At 46.9% G+C, this 17,062-nt stretch overlaps 1 protein-coding gene across 2 annotated transcripts in view; it reads right to left on the bottom strand.

The window, feature by feature from the left end:
• Positions 1–730: 730 nt before the first annotated feature.
• FAM20A (FAM20A golgi associated secretory pathway pseudokinase) overlaps positions 731–17,062 on the bottom strand; it is a 43,353-nt gene continuing 27,021 nt past the window's right edge. Inside the window, exons 5-11 of one of the 2 annotated variants that reach the window (XM_050920995.1) lie at positions 16,775–16,867; positions 11,718–11,833; positions 10,193–10,373; positions 9,307–9,416; positions 7,771–7,852; positions 7,098–7,157; positions 731–2,751 (exon numbers count right to left, since the gene is read on the bottom strand). In XM_050920995.1, coding sequence (XP_050776952.1) covers positions 2,487–2,751; positions 7,098–7,157; positions 7,771–7,852; positions 9,307–9,416; positions 10,193–10,373; positions 11,718–11,833; positions 16,775–16,867 — 907 coding nt within the window. In that variant the 3' untranslated portion in view covers positions 731–2,486. Of the gene's footprint in view, positions 2,752–5,638; positions 6,003–7,097; positions 7,158–7,770; positions 7,853–9,306; positions 9,417–10,192; positions 10,374–11,717; positions 11,834–16,774; positions 16,868–17,062 lie in introns of those variants that run through there. The other variant, XM_050920996.1, reaches the window with a different exon arrangement.

Below are 17,062 nucleotides of genomic sequence, written 5' to 3' on the forward strand. Positions count from 1 at the left end.
CTAGCTACTACTGACCTTGCTTTATCCCATTCAAGATAGCAAACTGTTGACCTGGTCTCCATTATTGGAGCTCAGAAGCTTCTCTAAATTGTCCACTTCCATCTCGTACGTGACCTGAATAGAAACTTTGACTATATGGTGACTATATGTGCATGTCTTGTTGGGCACATGAAAAGAAATAAGAAAGGTGGGTGCGATTCTTAACTCAATCCTACTGATGTGTAAAGCAGAAGTAACACCATTGACAGCTGGAGACTCACTACGGGTGAGAGGAAAATCTAGTCTGTGTTCCTGATCTGGGATTGGTGGAGGTGGCTTCTGGATAATCAGCCAGGGGTGTTCCTATCTATTTTCCCTGGTGAAATCAGCAGCTGATTGGAAGCCTCAGAGCACATTTAAGAGCAAGGGATCAGCCCTAATTCCTCCTGATACATTTACACTAAAATCACCAGTAGAGGGAGATCTGACTTTGGGAACATCTAAGACATGCATTGAAATAACTACACTACATTTGGAAGCTAAATCTCTCAAGTCCATTTATTTTAACCCATTCTCTGCTCCACTAGAATCAATGTAAAGGAGAGCAGGGAACCCCTACCATTATGCAGAACTCTTTTTTGAGCACTGCTTGAAAATAGAGAACTTGTTAACTGCTTTATACAGAGTTGCTTTGGTAGAAAAGCTTAAAGTGGAAACACTTGATGGAATTAAGACTCAAGCCAGGCACCTATTCTTTGGTTTCTTATCTTTATTACGTTAAAATATTTGGAGGAATCTTTAATAAAAGACAAAACAAATCAAACTTCCTCAAACAGAAGAACAACCGGGGATCTGTCTTGCTAACCCAGAGTAAGGAAGCAAAGATTTACCACTAACTAATTGCCACAGAATCACTGAGAGGATGTTAGCTTTGCCAAAACATTACTCTGATTACTCCAAAGGATAATTGCAGTCTGCTGTGGACCTGTTACAGTATGTTAACATAGCCAATTTAAAAATAATTCTGGAGTTGAGTAAATTTAAAGTATAGTGCCTTGGGGAGGGTAGGTGGGATGGGGACAGACTTGATTAAGCTCGAGTTGAGGTTAATCTTCATTTTGCACCCATTATCACTACTGAAAACTCACTGGCTTAAAATGGCAAACTTCAGCTAGCACCAAAACTCTAATGCTGAGGCAGCTTGCTGAAAGCTGGGTAAGAACTCAAGTTGAAATCCGTGTGTCTTGTTTGTAAAGGCTTAATGCATCAAATGCGATCCGAGTCAAATTCTCAGCTGACAGGTGTCAAACGTTCTATCAAGCACACCACAAAATACAGTGGTGTTGATAATTTGACACAAATCATTGGAAAATAACTGTCAAGTTCTCAGCTGCTTTCATTGGGCTACTAAAAAAGCTCAGCTCCATCATTCTGAACACTTAAAAAATGGAACTGGTTGGTAAAGGTTCAATTAGTAAACTCTTTTTAAGCCTCATCGTAGGGAGGCAAGGGGGGAAGGACAGCTTATCGAAGGCCTTTTGAGGAGCTGGCATGTTTTGTGTTGGTCTCCAGTTCCTATGATACTTTTTGATTCTCTCTAGCCACCTCTGAAGATTTCAATCTGTTGCTTGCTTCCACTGTGTTCTAATGGACTGCTTTACAACTGCTTAAATAAATGTTTAACACTTTTATTCTGTGCCTACGTTAACCTGAGAGAGCCCCTTGCTTAGCAGCCCTGCTCTTGGCTGAGTGGATTTAACAGTGCTGCATCTTTGTCAAGCTCTTTATCTTTTGCAGAACTGCACTGCTGAGGCCTAAATAATATGAATGCTAAATTGCCTGTCCCTTACAACCCATGCCATGATTTCCCTTCCTCCCCACCCCCATAACACCAGCTGAAAAACTCAGATATTTGGCTCTGTGAGATGGGCCTTGTGCCATACAACTCACCTGGAGCTTCTTGTCATTTTACCCAAGGCCAATGGAGGTGTTTCTGATTGCATGAGTAGTAGACAGGTGGTGCCGAGCTGGCCCCATGTGCCGCCTTGACTTTAAAGTGACAGATTGTGCCCTAGCTTGCAGTGATGGCTACTTTGACCTTTCAGCACTGCTTTATTCAAGCATCATTCTTGGATCCAGCTTTGGGGCAGCTTAAGGACAGGACACAGCTCCTGTGCCAGTTGTGGAAGCCAATGCCCAGGCTCTTACCAGTGGCAGGCCCTGCAGTTACAGAGCAGATGTGTCTGTACTGCTCCACTGAAGGACAGCAGCTCATGGAATGAGTGTAGTGATCAGGCCCTGGCCTGCAAATGTATTTGGCACAAGTTTACCCCATGCACTGAAGCTTTAGTGGGGCAATCACCATAAAAGCCCAGTAAGGATCTGAGCCCTTCCAAAGAGCTTCCTCTCTCAATCCAACAGGCTTGTATAGGTGAAAATTATCAGCAATTAAAGTTCACCTGTTGGCTCTCAGGGGCTCTTCCCTGTCCCCAAAAGAACTTAAAGCTCTAGCTGGTTGGTGTCACTCTGTCAAAAAAGGGCACTTCCAGCTGCTTGGTGTCATTGGCCACAACCTGGTCTTCTCCATGTACATCTATGCATTTCCCCACGATCTTCAGGATGAGCCACAACCGTCTGTCCAAAGCCAAGAGGTGGGGTTCAGTGAGGACAGGTGCAAGGTGATCCAGCAGGAGGGATTCCCTCATGACATCACTGAGCCGGTACTCAGGCAGGGCCAGGAGCTGCAGGTGTAATAATGTTGTCCTCTTTATTCTGGGAAAACAAGGACTCAGGTCAGACTCTTTTACACCACCTCTTTGTATCCTCCCAGCAGTAAGCTGCTGTGTCAGCCCAGCAATTTGCTAGTGGACAACGGCTAGAATGGGTTTCATTAATTTTTTTGTCAAAGTATTTTTGACAGTGGTGTTTTAGATAGTTGCAGAACACTCAGGGCATGTCTACACTTACCTCCAGAGTGATTGATCCAGTGGGAGTTGATTTATGGCATCTAGTGAAGACATGATAAATCAAGCACTCTCCTGTCGACTCCGGGAAGCATAGGCGGAGTCGACAGGGGAACGTCAGCAGTCCACCTACCGCAGTGAAGACAGTGCGGTAAGTAGATCTAAGTATGTCAACTTCAGCTACGTTATTAACATAGCTGAAGTTGGGTAACTTTGATTCTCCCCCTAACTCCCCCCAGGGTAGACCAGGCCTCAGTTCCTTTAAAATATTGCAGTATGTAATGTAACAGAAGTGTCGTGATGATACATGTTTGCGTGGCTATATGAGATTTGAGCCAAGAACCTCTAATCACTTCTCCAACTAGGAGAAGCCCTTTAAGGTTGCCAGGTACCACTCTGTCTTCTCTCTGCTTACCTTTACATTTTTTTTGAGCTTGGACAAGGGACCTCTTTTGCTGTGTAGCTGTAAAACCGCTGAGGGCACTTTATAAGTGAGGGTAATAGCAACATCTTGGACTAGAACATAGATCAAGATATGTGTATAAATACCTTTACCTGACCCTAGCAGGCTCTTTAGTCCACTAGACAAAGGCACACTACATAGCTGAAGTTCAAAAAAACTCCAAGGGGAAATCAGATGTTAATGGTTAACGGTGAACGGCACTGGACTTTGGTGCAGCTGGCTAAGGGAGCTGGAAGCTTCTTCATTAAGTCTACAAGGATGTCCTTTTTTTAAATAAAAGCTGGGCCAGAGTCTCAGCTGGGTTAAATTGGCCCTGAAATCCGTAGATTTTACTCTATCGTGAGGGTATGGCCTATGCTCGTCTAGTGGAACCACAGCTTCATGCAGGAATGAGTGGGTGAAATTATCTGGCCTGTGTTATACAGGAAGTTAGACTAGATCAGTGGTTCCCGAACTTTAACAACCCGTGAACCCCTTTCACTAAAATGTCAAGTCTCACACACCCTCTCCTAAAAATGAATATTTCCAGGAATTTTCTCCTTTACCTGAGTATAAATTATAAAAACAGTGATCTTGGAAATATAAAATGTTTTTATGACATGCTTATTACACACTATTTATTATCTTATTTATTACAGTATTTTTATTACATTATGAGAATGGCAATACTCTTCCAAGATCTCACTTTTGTAGCTTGTATCACTTTGAATAAGCCTGTTATAAGACAAGGCTCCTGCTAGTATCAGCTGTGAAACAGCATGAAAGTATTTAAGAAACCATCTCAGAGTTCCTCCTATGCAAGCATTCAGGTCTTGAGCAGTCCAGGCAAACAATGCACATTACAAAGCTTAAACTTGTTCTTCGTAATTTTAAAAACAAGACTAGCTGCCTATTTAATTTTAAAAACAGCAAAAAATATCCACTTCCCTTCCCATTTCAAGATTCCTTATAAGAAGCTGAAATCTCCTCAGTGTGATAGAGATGCTTGCTTTGATCTGCTTAGCTCTTGGAAGTCCAGGGGCCTGAGGCTGCTGGCCTTGTGCTGCCCAGGGTCCCTAGGGACAGCTCTGTCTGCCATTAGGGATATTTTTCTGGAGAGCCCCAATAACATTTTGCAAACCCCAGTTTGGGAACCACTGGACTAGATGATCAGAAGGAAGCATTCTGGCCCTAAGGAGTATTACTGTCACTTTTGTGCTTTCCTAGAGAGCCATTCTATTCTCTTTAATAAAATAGAAGGCACAATGGGTATGTATCCTTACAGGTGCTCGAGTTGCTTTCTTACTGTATGATGCAATTAGTTGGCTCCTGGAAGGTGCAGGAGGTAGGTCTTGCACCCATTACATTTTGCAACGGAACCAAATTAGAAAATGCCCCCTGGCTGATGGAGTTGTGAAGATATTGCAGGTCTAGCCAACTGGTGAGTAGTTAATTTCAATCACACAGAATAGAAATCCATGGGAAGGATTTACTGAAATCCTCTGACTATAAATTAAAAGTCTCGCTAGGTGCGAATAGCTGCTTTTAACATTCGACCTGGCTAATACAAGTGCACAAATGGTAAAGAAATAGGTTAGACGTTTCCTAAAGAGAAACCACAGGGCCCAGCAGCGCTCTTCATGGCTCTTTCATTTAACTTTCAGCTATTGATTTATGTGGATTAATAAGGGAGTAGCTGAGATAGGATTCAAAGAGTAAAATGTATGAGCGCTTTTTAATAACTTGGAGAGGGAGAAACCAGACTGATTAACTATATCAACGTTCTCCCAGGCCTTTAAAAGGCACAGATTGTCTGAGTGTTATGGGAAGGCTTCTAAAGAATTGGGTCTGAAATTCACCTTATGCCTTTTATTTGTTGATCATTTTGATGGAGATTGAGGTTTATTTTTAAGTGTTTTAGATTTTTCTGTTGATTTAACATTTTCACAGTTGCACAAAATAGTGGGTGTTAAGCCTCTTCCCTGATTTGTACTGATTTTACCATTGAATGAAATTATGGTGGGGGCAGGTCACACAATAATTATTGCCTGACAGCAGAGGGTGAGATTAAAAAAGCTAACGCTTTATAAATATTAAAACACCACTTGACAATGTCACCCATCACAATAGACAAAGTAAATAGCCTTAAATCAAACGCTGATAATTTCTCAAGCACCACTTTTCAGACGTTGCCTATCTGTACATTTTGATTGTTAGCGGTGGAAATATTTTATTTCACCATGCACGCAGAAACCAATGTGTGTGGACATTTACTGATAAAACTCCAGTCCTTCCAAGCCTATGTACAGATCAGCTACCCAACCTCTAGGGAAGAAAGTGTAACCCAGGCCTGCTTGGGTGTGGCACTCTATCCCCTTCTAATGGCTGCAACAGCCTTGGCTAAGAGAGAGACGTCTTTTAGCTCATGCAGTAAGTGCCAGAGGTCCCAGGTTTGATCCTGGCCACCACCATCTGTTGGTGTTACTAAAGCATGGCTGTTTCAAAGAGTTGCTCTTCTGCGCCAAATCCATCAAAAGCTCATGTTCCTTATGTAACGCCTGGAGTGCTGGGTGGCCCAGTTGGGCTTTTTTGATACGATGTAAGATGCTGAAAAGGCACTAGAGAAATGGAAAGCATTGGCTAATGTTCTACAATATTGTAGTCTACTGCAGCATTGTAGAGCTTAGTACTATAATATTATGCTGGGTAGTGCTAGAGCAGTGGTCTCCAACCTTTTTTCACACAAGATCACTTTTTGAATTTAAGTGCAACCCAGGATCTGCCTTATCCCTTCCCTGAAGTCCTGGCCCTTCCTTAAGGCCCCGTCCTGCTCATATCATTCCCCTCATGCTCTATTGCTTGCTCTCCCACAACTCCACTCACTTTCACCAGGCTGGGGCGGGGGAGGGGTGCAGGCTCTGGGCAGGTGCTGAGGGGTTTGCAGTGTGGGAGGGGGCTCCAGGTTGAGCCTGGGGCAGGGGGTTGGGGTGCAGGTGCAGGTGAGGAGTGCAAGCTCTGGGAAGGAGTTTGGGTGCAGGAGGGGGCTCAGGGCTGGGGCAGGGGTGCAGGCTCCCGACAGGTGGCACTTACCTCGGGTGGCTCCCAGTCTGCGGTGCAATGGGGCTAAGGCAGACTCCCTGCCTGCCCTAGCCCTGTGCTGTTCCCAGAAGCGGCTATCCCTGCGGCCCCTGAGGTGGGAGGGACACGTGGCTCTGCCTACTGCCCCCACAGTTCCCACTAGTTGCATTTCCCCGTTCCTGGCCAATGGGAGTGCAGGCAGGAGCAGCACGGAGATCCCCTACCCCTCCCTCACCCCTGCCAGGGGCTGCACCGCTGTAGGGTGTGCTGGCCACTTCCGGGCCTCAGCATGTGGGGCCGGGGCAAGCAGGGAGCCTGCCTTAGCCCCGCTGCGCTGCTGGACTTTTAGCAGCCAGAGATCGCGATCGACAGTCAGAGTTCCAGGATCGACCAGTCGATCACGATCTACCGGTTGGTGACCACTGTGCTATAGTGTGTTGCAGCATTGTAGAGCATGGTACTGTGCGGGGTACACTATAGAATCCTACAGTTGTGTAGGGCATTTTGCTATAATATTGTGCAGTATTAGAATAATGTCTCAACTCTCTTCCCAGACTCCCCTGGGGTAATACAGGTGACTACCCTAGCATGACTGGCTAGCAAGTACACTTAACCAAGTCTGCTATCTCACTTACATGCAGCACTGGGAGAGTGGAGCCAGGATGGAGGTTTCGTCATGGGAATGTCTTCCAAACCTAGGGGACAAATGAAGGCAAGGGTGAATCGCTGCTACCACCAATGCCCCGGGCACAAAGCTGTGATTAGAGGGTCCGATTCTATCTGAGAAGTGTTCAGAGGAGGCACTCAACACTGTGCTGGATCAGACCCTTGCTCCTTGGTTCACATAACAGAATGAAACAAAACTGGCCATGGGGCATGCTGGAAAGGCTGAGATGCCAGGACCTGCAGGAGCAGGGATGTTACAGGTTAGAGCGTGCTGTGCAGGGGCAGGTCGTATCCCTATTGTGTGTGCCTGGGCAGTACGCCTTTCATTTTCATGGGCAACACATTCTTCTCTCAAAGTAAATTTAGATACACATTCTAGGATGTCAGGGCAGAGATCAACTCACTCATAGTGCCACCTGAGGCCTGCCCCCTCCCATGGCCCCAGCATCATCTGCCCCTTTTGAACCACTGGACCATCTGCCCACCCTCCAGCTTCATTGGGCCCCACTTATGGCCCCCCAGCACATTCTGACCCCCAGCACTATCTGCCTACTCCCGTGCCCCCTGGCACTCAGCCCCCATTCGTGTCTCCATCTCACATTCCAGGTGCCCCAAAAGTCATTGCTGGGGCGAGTGCCTTACCCTCTGGCATTGTCCAGATGAATGAGGAAGCCTTCATCCCCGAACTTAGTGAACATTTCATAGTGATGACGGTCCATGTTCCCTTTGGAGAGAGAGCGCGAGAGAACATATTGCTCTTGCCATGCACTGAGCAGTGACTGAGTACCCCTTTGAACTGGCCAGGGTGAAAACTCTGCCGCTATGTCATTCTTCAGGCCCACGCTGAGCAAGGGTTACCTGGCTTGGGGTGCGGTATTTGTGCAACACCAGCTGTGAGTCAGGAGGCCTGGAATTACCTGACAGTAGTAATAGTCTGATCTTCCCTAGTACCCCCAATCCCAGGATCTCACCTCAAAGTGTTTTACCAGCAGTAATGGAATTACCTACCTGCTGGCTAATGAGGTGCATATATGAACCTCATCACCACAGTGTCTCAGAATCTATGAGAGATTAACTCCATTTTACAGATGGGAAAACTGAGGCACAGAGTGAGGTGAAATGGGTCACCTAAGGGGAAGAACCCCAGAACTGCTAACTCCAGGATTTGTTTTTTTGCTAGGTCAGGCTCCCTTTCCTAGATCTTCCTCTTGTAAAGGGAGTGGAAGATGGACATCTGTCTATGCCAAGGGTGCTCAGGTATTATAGTGATGAGGGCATATAAATTCCTGGATGAAAGGATATTGGCACCTCTTATAAACGTCTATGTCGGTTGACCTCAGCCTGGCAGCCAGGGTCTGATTAGTGAGACAAGACCACAAGAGGGCAGACTGCAGAGGGACAGTGGATCCAAATCTGCCCAGTCCTGTACTGCAAACACAAAAGCTTACCCTCCTTTGCCTGGCCCCCATCCCCGAGCTCCTGTCGCTGCCCTAGCACAGCTCACACACACGGGTCAGGCTGCAGCAACCTTCTCATGCTTCTGTGCTCTCTGGCCCCACTGCGCCCTTCTGAATCAACTGCCACACGCTGAGCAGGGGAGGGGATGCCACCAAACAGGACAGCAACAAAATTAAGCAAGAGAAATACCCAGGGGACAATAAGGGGTAGGAAAGAGAGCCAGGGAGGGGAACTGATAAAGCAGAGAGGAGCTGAGGAGACATGTACCCACTGAGGCTATTGCAAAGGCATCTCCACTAAAGAAAGACAATGAAAACCACTGCCTTAGCCCTTTCACCCTGGCACCTCTCGGCTTGGCAGTTCATAGCCCTGGCACCTCTGGGCTTGCTGTGTCAGTTATGAATGTAAAAAATCTGCTCGAGCCCTGGCACCTTGTTCATTCCAAATTAAGCACTGCTTGTGTCCATAGGGTCATCGAGGGGCTCAGTGTTGGCTAGGCATTTTGTGCTTGCAGGATGAGAAGGGAGCCTTGAAGATGGCATGAGTCTCTCAAATCCTGTACAGAGCAACAGTAAGATTTGGAAAACTGGCTTCTGGGTCACTGAATGTCCTTGTGAATTACTGGGGGGTGGGGAAGAAAAGAAAGACATGAGATTCTGAAGGGAGGAGGTGAAGATGAAGGGAGGGAGCAGGAGCTCATTATTATTCTGTCCATCATACCTATCAGGAAGTCAAATATGGCCATGTCGATGATATTTAGCAGCCGGTTGCCGCTGTTGTAGGGGTAAATCTCCCTCACGGTGTTGCAGTAAAGTGGATTCACTTCCCACCTACAGGAAACAGAGGGGAAGCGTGAACGCAAGGTGGCTTCTCAAATACATCATCTGGAAGCCACTCGAAGGCAGGGATGTGATCGTGGTTGCCCCGGCCAGCAATGCCTTGCCACCAAGGCCGACTTTACGCTGATTCCCCAGAATCAGGCCCCGTGCTTAAGGGGGCCCCGCTCTGCGGGTCTTCGGTGGCATTTCTATGGCGGGGCATCCTTCGGTGCCGTGCAAGACCTGGAGCGGACCGCCCGCCGCCGCTGCCAAAGTGCTGCTGAAGCCCCGAACCGCCGCCGAGTATTCCAGTCGGGCCTCTCGGGTCATAAAGCTGGCCCTGCTTGCCATGACTCTGACAGCCCGGAGAATGGGCAGCGTTGAGATGCCAAGGGCTGGATTCAAGGCTGGCATGAGCAGCAGTGGCTCTGCTGACAAGTGCCAGCTGCTTCCACTGGGGCTGAGTTTGGCCTACACTGCTTCTCAGTGCCTGCCACATTTAGATGGCTACCCTGCTTGGCAGGTTTTCTTGTCTCATGGCCACAGCAGCGATATCCCCCAATCTGCACTCCCCTTCAGCTAAGTTAAAACCATCCTAATATCAGCAGCCAGAGAGGGGAAGGGAGAGATTCTGCACCAGGCGCAGGCATCAGGAGCCGGTTGGCTACATGCAGGCGGCCTCTGAGTCTTGGCCTCTGCTGCTCACCCCTGTGCATGATCACTTGCCCCCTTCTTGCTCCTCCTTAGCCTCCTTTCACCGCACAGAGCTGCAGCGTTTACCCACTTACTCCTCTTTTCCAGCAAACGAGTAGGACCGGATCCAGGGGTTCGGGATGGAGAGTCTTGGGGCCAGATTGAGGGATGGCAGGAAAGCGGAGAGGGATCCCTCCAGCAGATGAGGGTTCCCACACACGGCGTACTCCGTCTTGCACATGTATGGGCACTTCGCAAAGAAACACACGTTGCTGGCTATGGGAAGAACAGAGCTGGTTAATATAATGATTTGGCTACTGTATATGTGCACCACTGCCCTCTGTTGGGTGGGGTTGGAATGGCTCTGCTTTGGGTCATAGGCCCTACACTGCCACCACTCGATGGAGATTCACCTTTAACTCAGGTGCTGGAAGTGGTGTTTATGCAGCAGGATGATCTCAGTGTTGCCAGGCAGTTCTGAGTGGCCATGACATTTAGCATTGTAACAGGCAGTCCTAGATGGCCACCTATGTGTTATGGTGTGCTGTAGTGTTAGATATAGTCAACTGCATACAGCACTGGCTTATGTCTATGTGTGTGTGCTTGTGAGGGGCAGGAGTGGCGGACTCTCCTTAAAAGTGAGGGGCTACTGGTGCCCGAACTGTGGCCCCGTGCCCCCTGTGCTGCCCCTTCTCCCTGAGCCTCTGCCCCTATGCTGCCTCTTCCCCCCCAAAACTCCACCCCCTGCTCGCTCCTCTCTGTCCCCTCACCCTTATGGACAGTAAAAAGTGATGGAGCCATGACCCTCTGGTCCCCCCTGTTCTAGCGCCCCTGGAGGGGGAATAAATCCTGTAGGAAAGTTGCAAATGATGGAAGAAAAACACTCTCTGGACCAGATCCTCAGCTGGTGTAAATTGAAGTCAGTGGAGCTATAACAATTTACATTAGCTGAGGATTTACCTCTCTACCCGTTGAAGAGACTGCAAGTCATAATATCAGAGAGAGAGAGACGCACCCACACACCCACACTCACCACTGCCTTCTGCAGGATGGAATCTGAGTGTGAGCGGTGGGTGTAGCCCACCTGTTATTCCCCACGTCATTTCTAATTAGCTGCATAATAATGTTACATACACCAAACCCCAGTAAAAGACTATTATTAAGGTTGCCAAGTCAAGTACTTAGAAGTTAGGTGATGCCAGATTTAGAGTTGTCTGTCCTTAATTCAGTCCCTTTGTGCATGTACCTTACAATACAGTCTTTAATTACATGGATAGAATCCAGTTCTCCAGCCCAGCATTCCACTGCCTTAATCATGGGATCATCCCTTTCTCTTCCTGCAATACCCTGTCTCATTCACCACACACCTTCTATCTTCTGCAACAAATGAGACAGGGGTGCCAAACACAACACCTTCATTTACTACACAGCCCTGATTCGATGGAAGACGCTATAGAGGTATTATCGTAAACATGTGTCATGCCGAGTTTGATCTCTCCAATGCAGCATCTAGCACACACTTCCTCTGGACCTTTCCTGCGTACACCTCTTTCCCCATCAGCTTGGTACTGAGGAATGTATTTGTAAAAGGAACTCGCTTCTGCACCTTTACTCACATACCGGGTGAAACGAAGAAGACGCTCTGTAGGATTTCATTCTTGGTGACCTCCAGGATGTCCTTGGTGACGTTGATCAACCTTCCGATCGTGGGCGGGACCCGTCGGAAATCCAGGATCCTGGGCAAAAGTGAAAATGTGTCAATCAAAGGGTCCTGGAGCAGAGTCCGGGAGGTGGGGAAGGGAGATGATTTCTCAGCACATGGGAGGGCTGGGAAAGCGGTCCAGCAACTGAATCCAAACCCCGCTCCATGTAAAGGAGCTTGTTTCCATTCTGAAACCACGCTCCTTTTTAAAAGTCTGACAGCACTGCCCAATTAGAATCTTTCTTGTGTGATCTCTAGCAAATATGCAAGCCCATTTTAGGCTCCAAACCAAAAGAGGTATGCTCTGGGATTTGCTGTTTTGACAGATGGGCCTTGTAAGAGTTTGGAGACATTTTGGCTACTCCATTCAGGATCTTCTGTAATTCTAAGCATCTTTTCCCCAGCCAATTGATTGTGTATCCATATGAGTCTGTTGTCTCTTTCAAGGGTGAGAGACTGCCAAGGACCTGTACAATGTTGTGTTTGACACTCTGCAGAAATGAGCTGAACCTGTTACAGCACAGCACAGACAGTGGGAAGCTGGGAGGGGCTCGCACACACCAGGAGCCACTTAGCCTATTGTCTCAGCTGATTCATCTCACTGATCTCACTTTGGATAATCAGCGGCCTGGGGCTGAGGGAATTTTTAATGACTCTGGGAGTGGAAAACCATTGCTGATTCCTGAGTCAGTAACCACTGGGCAGGATCAGAAATGCCATAATGCAAACAGTGAGCAATGCACTCAGCTTCCAAGAATCAATCATGAAACTGGATTTAGCTTGTCAGTTACCGAGCACTTAAAAAAACACAATATTTCCCTCGTATCTAGCCTCTTTCCTCTTCAGACTTCAAAGCACTTTAAAAAATTGGGCAGGTGAATATAAAAAGGGCCAAACTGGGTTAGACCAAAGGTCCATCTAGCCCAGTATCCTGTTTTCCAACAGCGGACAGTGCCAGGTGCCCCAAAGAGAATGAACAGACAGGTAATCATCAAGTGATCCATCCCATGTTGCCCATTCCTAAGCTGGCAAACAGAGGCCAAGGACACCATCCCTGCCCATCCTGGCTAATAGCCATTGATGGACCCATCCTCCATGAACTTATCTAGCTCTTTTTTGAACCCTGTAATAGTCTTGGCCTTCACAACATTCTCTGGCAAGGAGTTCCACACAACACAGTCAACCTGTGGAAAAATACTTCCTTTTGTTTGTTTTAAACCTGCTGCCTATTAACTTCATTTGGTTACCCCTAGTTCTTGTGTTATGAGAAAAACTAAATAACACTTCCTTATTTACTTTCTCCACACCAGTCATGATTTTATAGACCTCTATCATATCTCCCCTTAGCCGTCTCTTTTCCAAGCTGAAAAGTCTCAGTCTTATTAATCTCTCCTCATATGGCAGCCCGTTCCATACCTCTAATCATTTTTGTTGCCCTATAATGAACCTTTTCCAATTCAAGTATATCTTTTTTGAGATGGGGAGACCAGATCTGCACATAGTATTCAAGACTTGGGAATACCATGGATTTATATAGAGGCAATATGATATTTTCTGTCTTATTATCTATCCCTTTCTTAATGATTCCCAACATTCTGTTAGCTTTTTTTGATTGCTGCTGCACACTGAGTGGATGTTTTCAGAGACCTATCCACAATGACTCCAAGATCTTTCTTGAGTGTTAACAGCTAAGTTAGACGCCATCATTTTATATGTAGTGGGGATTATGCTTTCCAATGTGCATTATTTTGCATTTATAAACATTGAATTTCATCTGCCATTTTGTTGCCTGGGCTCCTTAAGTAGCTCTTAGCAATCTGCTTGGGACTTAACTATCTTGAGTAGTTTTGTATCATCTGCAAATGTTGCCACCTCACTGTTTACCTCTTTTTCTAGATCATTTATGAATATGTTGACTAGGACTGGCCCCAGTACAGACCCTTGGGGGACACCACAATTTACCTCTCTGCATTCTGAGAACCAACCATTTATTCCTACCCTTTGTTTCCTGTCTTTTAACCAGTTACCAGTTCATGAGAGGACCTTCCCTCTTATCCCATGACTGCTTACTTTGCTTAAGAGCCTTTGGTGAGGGACCTTGTCAAAGGCTTTCTGAAAACCTAAGTACACTATATGCATTGAGTCCCCCTTGTCCACATGCCTGTTGACCCCCCCTAAAAGAATTCTAGTAAGTTAGTGAGGCATGATTTCTCTTTACATAAACCATGTTGGCTTTTCCCCAACAAATTATGTTTAGCTATGCATCTGACAAATTTTGTTCTTGACTATAGTTTCAGCTAGTTTACCCAGTACTGCAGACAGGCCTGTAATTGCCAGGATCACCTCTGGAGCCCTTTTTAAAAATTGGTGTCACGCTGGTGTCATTAGCTTTGTTTTATAGATGGTTAAACTGCGTCCCAGAGAGGTTAGATGGCATTGAGGCACAGGGAGTCTAGGTGCGTCGCTCCAAGTCACAGAGCAGTGGCAGAGCTAGAAATGGCAAGAACTCAGTTCTCCTGACTCCCTAGCCCAGGGTTTGAATGATCCAGCTACAGGCTTAACAGCCAGCCTTATTCCTCATTTAAGCTGGCTTTGTGAAAGGAAGATGGAGTGCAAAATGTAGCAAAATTTGGCGCTTCTCCCTTGTGCTTAGTGGGACCTCTCCTAAGGGAGAGGAAAGCTTGCTCCTTTTCCAATGGGATTTCATTTTATGTTGTTACCTGTAACCTAGCGCTGGTGAAGGGCACCAGGTTATCCCCCTTCAGGGTCACAGCCTGTTTCACTGTGGGCTCGCTGCAAACAGAAGTTGCACCAGTTTAATTCAAATCAATTTGAAACCTGACGTAGGTAAACTGCAGCAGCAGATGCTTTTACATATGTTTAAAACTGGTGATATCGATTTAGCCAGCACCTGTAAATGTCCTGATGGGCCCTAAACTGCTATAAGCCAAGTTTAAACCCATCTAAGAATGTCCACACACAAAGAGGTAACGGTTTAACTAAATCGGTACAACTTTGTGAATGTTGACCAGGTTTTACACCCCAAACGGCCTCCAGCCCTAACCCTAGGAGGGCTAAGAAGGGCGAGTCACCACTGGGGTTGGTTAGTCTGAGCTATCTCTGCTAAGACTGCCAACTCATGGCTGCTTTTGGAATGAGGCCATGTGGCTACTTGGAACTGGACTGAAACCACTGGCTCACCGCGTTTCCAATAGACGTGGGATGGAAACTGCCAAATTTGGACAGGTAACTCAGAGATGAAAGGTTCCCCCCGTCATTCAGCCCCTATTTAATTGAACTCGACTTCAAGGAAAAGAATGTGAGGGCTGCCAAGACTAGTGTTCTGCCTTACTAGAGATCGGTGAGCACTTTGAATGGAGCTGGTAATTCACTTCAGAGGGACTGGACAATTTACAGTATGGAAAACAGGCCTAATGCAATTCTGCATTTCCCTCTGAAGTGGCAGCTCACGGAACAAACTCTCCTGCATCGTCAGGTGTTTGTTTCCTGTCTCAGCGAGCAAAAGTGACTCAGGATATTCTGTGTGACTAAACGCTTGATCCCAAAAGGATCTCAGCTGCCGCAAATTCTTACTGACTTCCATCAAGCACGTCTCAGGATCAGGGCAAAAATGTGTAATGACTAAGCACAAGGAGCAGCTGCAGCTTTTTCCCGTAATGCAAAGCTGTCCCCTTTGATGGTCTTTGGAAATGGGCCTGACTCGAAAATGGAAACAAATCTGGATTTAGCAAATGGCCTTTTATCCCGCCAAACTGCAGTTAAAAACGTGGGATCCAAACACTCCCAGACTTGGAGGGGTTTGAAATCTGGATCTGGACCTAAATGCTGCAGCTCAATAATCAAGGGCCGTTGACCTCAACAGGAGTTTCGCACAAGTAAAGACTCGCTAAAATCTGGCTCCATTTGTGCAGTGAGGGCATACGATAACATCTGGGATTCTAATTGTATCCCCTTTTGGCTGATTGTTTTCAGAATGGAGTCCAGCCACTCAGCTACTTTAAAGCAATATTTCACAGCCAGTGCTGTTTCCAGATCTTGCAAACCAGTGTCAGCCTCCTAGGAAAGGGTTTGCATTTCAAGAACCCTGGCTCCGTTGTAGCTGGAAGCTACTGCAAGAGAGGAAGGGGACAATGTCCCACCGTTTGGAGTTTAGGGTGAGCAGAGGTTTTGATTAGCGATGGGAGAGAGAGTAGCCTGGCCAGAACAGTGAACTGGGAGTCGGGACTCCTGAGTTCTAGTCCTGCCTTTCTGTGCCTCATTTTCCCCATTCATAGCATGGAGGAAACATTTTCTTGCCTCACAGAGTCGGTGCTCTGAGTTGGAATTAATTAGCATTTGTAAAGTGCTTGGAAGTTTTTGGCTGGAAGGGGGCATAAAAAGGGAAAGGCTTATTAAATCCCATGCGCCTGTCGATCCCCTCTCTCATTTCCTCCTCTGACTTCCCTGCTGGGGTGGTTGTCTCGGAGAAACAAGACAGTTCACCAGTGGTACAGGCCAGCAAGCCACTGACCCATTCACTGCCGGTAATTCATCATCAAGTCCGTCGTCATGCACGTGCCTAAGCTAAAGCTTAGTGAAGTCAATAGGGGTCTTTCCTTTGACTCCATTGGGATTTGCATCCAGGCTATAGTCCCGCAGTGAAAGATGTATGAAATACTAGACTGACACTGTGCTTGATGCTGGCCAAAAAGCTGCTCAAGTCATGCAATGCCCAATCCTGCTTCCTCACATCAACACTCTTCGGCCAAGAATTTGACTTCAATGAGAGTTAGGCGCCTAAATACCCTTAAAACTCTGGCCCTTATTAACATCCATGAGAAGAAGGAGGAGGCCCATACGATGACTTGGATTCCCCCAGGCCACTGCAGGTTTTTAGGAACTGAATTAATGGCTTTTCTCCCAAGGAAGCGAGAAGAGGAGTAACTCAGAAGCTCTGTGTTCTAGGCACAAGTACCTGTCGAGGTGAAAGGCGGCTATTTCCGCATTGTGCCTCTGAAAGTCAACGAAGTAGAAACAATCTTCTGGAGTCTCTTCCTCTCGTTCCTGTCTGAAAGAAATGAAGGGATTACTAACCGGGCCAGGAGAACACACCTGGGGAAGAATGGGAGCAACTTGGGAGCAAGGTGGGAAGTGAGCTTTACAGAAGAGCCCCATGCACCAGCGGAGACCTGCAACGCTTGTGCTGACATTCGCCGAAGGACAGGAGCATCAGGCTACAGCTGTCATTTAAAAGACACCTGTA

This window comes from Gopherus flavomarginatus, chromosome 12, assembly GCF_025201925.1.
Source record: "Gopherus flavomarginatus isolate rGopFla2 chromosome 12, rGopFla2.mat.asm, whole genome shotgun sequence".
In the NCBI taxonomy this organism is placed as follows: domain Eukaryota; kingdom Metazoa; phylum Chordata; order Testudines; family Testudinidae; genus Gopherus; species Gopherus flavomarginatus.